Below are 3008 nucleotides of genomic sequence, written 5' to 3' on the forward strand. Positions count from 1 at the left end.
GAGAGAGAGAGAGAGAGAGAGATAGAGAAATGAATGAGAATCTATCAGTGTGTACTGGGAAAATGCACTGCCACCTTCTGAACATCTAGTAGGTCCCAGGCCCAGTGGGAGGCGCTTTCTTTATCAGCCAAGCTGCCAGCCTGGAATACCTGTAGAATCTGCCTAGGTCACACAGCGAGTCAGTGGTGGGACCAGGCCTGTACCCCTTGTCTCTGTGACCACAGCTATCTGTAACCACCATGATCCCAGGAGGAAGATCCATGCCAAGATGCCCCGACCAGGCCCTGGCTCACTGCTCCCAAATAGGACTCCGTATCCTAAAATGCCAGCCCTCAACGGGCACAAAAGATAGGTAAGCCAGCTCAGACAGGTAAACCAAGACCAATGAATAAGCCCTGAGAGATCTCCTTGAGTAACTCCCTACTTTATAAGGGTGAGACCTCAGGGGAGACCCAGAGAGGAGACAGATTATTTTTGTGAGTGGGGGCAAAAGAGACTCCAAGAGAGGTTTCTGACCTCTATATCCAGCAGCCATGCTAGGCACAGGGACCCACTCACCCCTGGTTTGAATGATGGCAGGCCCAGCCCCACACCAATGGTGGCCTTGTTAGGATTCACCACTGAATTATAGTGGATATTCCGATGGTAGCTGACACGGATGGGTTCGTCCTCATTTTGATGTATCCCATGGAATGTATTGATGGGGTCTGCAGAGAAAGAGAAGGAGGGAGCATCCACAGCAGGCCAGGTAGGGCAGGCTCGAACGAGGCGCCATCAGTCCCTCACCTACCCACTGCAGAAGTACCTGTGCTGTACTGGTACACCTCCACAGGACGGTTGTACATCTCTGCCATGGCCTGCATCTCAATGTGGTTGCCATGGCAATTGTTTTTCCGCTTCCGGTTAATGTAGGTGGTAAAGTCCTCTGTGACATAGTTGGAGAAGTAGTCGGCATTCTTCATCTGCAGAATAGATTGGAAGGTCAAGGTCGGAGTGGAGAAGAAATCCTCCCACCCTGCCCTTGCCCCAAGGCCTCCCTAAGTTCTCACCAAATAGTCCATGCAATGCTTTCGCACAACCTCATGCATGTCCTGGTCTCCATACACCTGGTCAGCTGTGGGGACAGAAGAAAGCAGCACCTTGGGGTCAGAGATGCCAGAGAAGAGTTCTGAATCACAGAACATCCTTTGGGGAGGAGGAGCCAGGGAACCAGGGAAACTCCCTTTTCTACCCCAAGGCCTGGAGATTTCTTGCCCTTGTAGGCTAGAACGGGGTCACAGAAAAATAAGGCAGGCAGGACCAGACTTGAAGAACACGAGTGCAGGTGAGAGGAACACAGCCACAGGCCTCTTGGGCAGATGACTTTGTCTAGGGTACACGTGGCCACTCAGAGAAATCAAGAACATTCTAAGTTCCATAGGTTGGCCTCAAACGCTATTGATTCCCACACCCTCCCTTCACTTTCCACATGAGGAAACTGAGGTTCAGGGGGAGTTTGTAGTTTGTCCAAGGTCACAAAGACTCAGTTTGTGAGAGAGTCAACTCTGGAATTCAGTTTTCCTGACTCCCACGAGTCAGCACGGCCTTTATAGGTTGAAAAAAAAAAGGAACAAAGACAAAAAAGGAAAGGAAAAAAAAAAAAGGGCTCTAAGCACAGTTCTGCCAGATACTAGAGAGCTGAGTGACCAGAGGCAAGTGACCCAAGTGTTCTGAGCCTCACATGCCTCTGTAAAATGGGAACAAGAGGGTTCACAGGCTGGGTACAGTGGCTCACACCTTAATCCCAGCACTTTGGGAGGCCGAGGCAGGCAGATCACTTGAGGTCAGGAGTCCGAGACCAGCCTGGCCAACATGGTGAAATCCCATCTCTACTAAAAATACAAAAATTAGCTGGGTGTGGTGGTAGGCGCCTGTAATCCCAGCTACTTGGGAGGCTGAGGCAGGAGCATCGCTTGAACCCAAGATGCAGAGGTTGCAGTGAGCTGAGACCATGCCACTGCACTCCAGCCTGGCAACAGAGTGAGACTCTGTCTCACCAAAAAAAAAAAAAAAGAGGGATAACAACATGGTAGGCCTTTTGTGAGGATTAAATGAAATAATGGGTATAAAATGACTACCACTGGGCTTGGGACAGAGTAGCCACACAGTAAATCAAAATTCCTTCCTCCGTAGGGAGGCCTGAATATGGGATACTGTGAAGGTGACAGAGGTGAGTAAAATCCTGCCCCTACCTTCGGGGAGCACACAGTCTAGTAAAAGAGATAAGACACACATGCAACTAACTTTAGCTTAACTCAGCATGGGCAGCCTGTGGCCCGAATAGTCCAGGCGTCGTGAGATTTGGTCAAACTAAGGCGAGAAGGAAACACACTCCCTCTGCTTCGCTTGAGGATCTTCACACATGCCGTTCCTTCTCTTCAGGACGCTCCTTCCATCCTCGTCAGCTGCCTACTTCTCAAACACCAATGTGTTCTTTATTTATTTATTTATTTGAGACAAGGTCTCGCTCTGTTGCCCAGGCTGGAGTGCAGTGGCATGATCACAGTTCACTGCAGCCTCAACCGCCTGGACTCAAGCGATCCTCTCGCCTCAGACTCCCAAAGTGCCTGGATTATAGGTGTGAGCCACCGTGCCTGGCCCAACATGTTCTTTAATACAGTTTCCCACTACCCAGGACACATCTATCACCAGATTTATCAAAGGTGTGCACAGACTTCTGCCCGACCACACTGGGCTCCCACTGAAGGCAAAGGGCAGTTCACACCAAAGTGCACCCCCAGCTCAGGGCCCGATACAGTAAAGGAAATCAGGAGAAGTTTACTGAGCAAATGAATAGGCTGGGTAAGCCAGGGAGCTCTTCTCCCTGTGAAATTAAAGTGGGCTTGAAGATCATGCAAGTCTGATTTCCACTGGTTTAGGGAATTTCCCTTTGTTTCCCCAGAGGACCACTGCTCTGATGGAATCTCCCTTAGGGCACTGGGCTAGGATCAGGTCATATGGGAACACTT

General features: G+C 50.1%; 1 protein-coding gene across 4 annotated transcripts in view; it reads right to left on the reverse strand.

Moving 5' to 3' along the window:
• OTUD5 (OTU deubiquitinase 5) overlaps positions 1–3008 on the reverse strand; it is a 32674-nt gene that overhangs the window by 9159 nt on the left and 20507 nt on the right. For 2 of the 4 annotated variants that reach the window (XM_017523913.2, XM_017523914.2), the window contains exons 3-5: positions 1050–1114; positions 806–962; positions 559–707 (exon numbers count right to left, since the gene is read on the reverse strand). In XM_017523913.2, the coding sequence (XP_017379402.1) occupies positions 559–707; positions 806–962; positions 1050–1114 (371 nt within the window). Of the gene's footprint in view, positions 1–558; positions 708–790; positions 963–1049; positions 1115–3008 lie in introns of all 4 variants that reach the window. The other 2 variants (XM_017523911.2, XM_017523912.1) reach the window with 1 other exon arrangement.

The sequence above is a fragment of the Cebus imitator genome, unplaced genomic scaffold (genome assembly GCF_001604975.1).
Source record: "Cebus imitator isolate Cc_AM_T3 unplaced genomic scaffold, Cebus_imitator-1.0 Scaffold30, whole genome shotgun sequence".
Taxonomy (NCBI): domain Eukaryota; kingdom Metazoa; phylum Chordata; class Mammalia; order Primates; family Cebidae; genus Cebus; species Cebus imitator.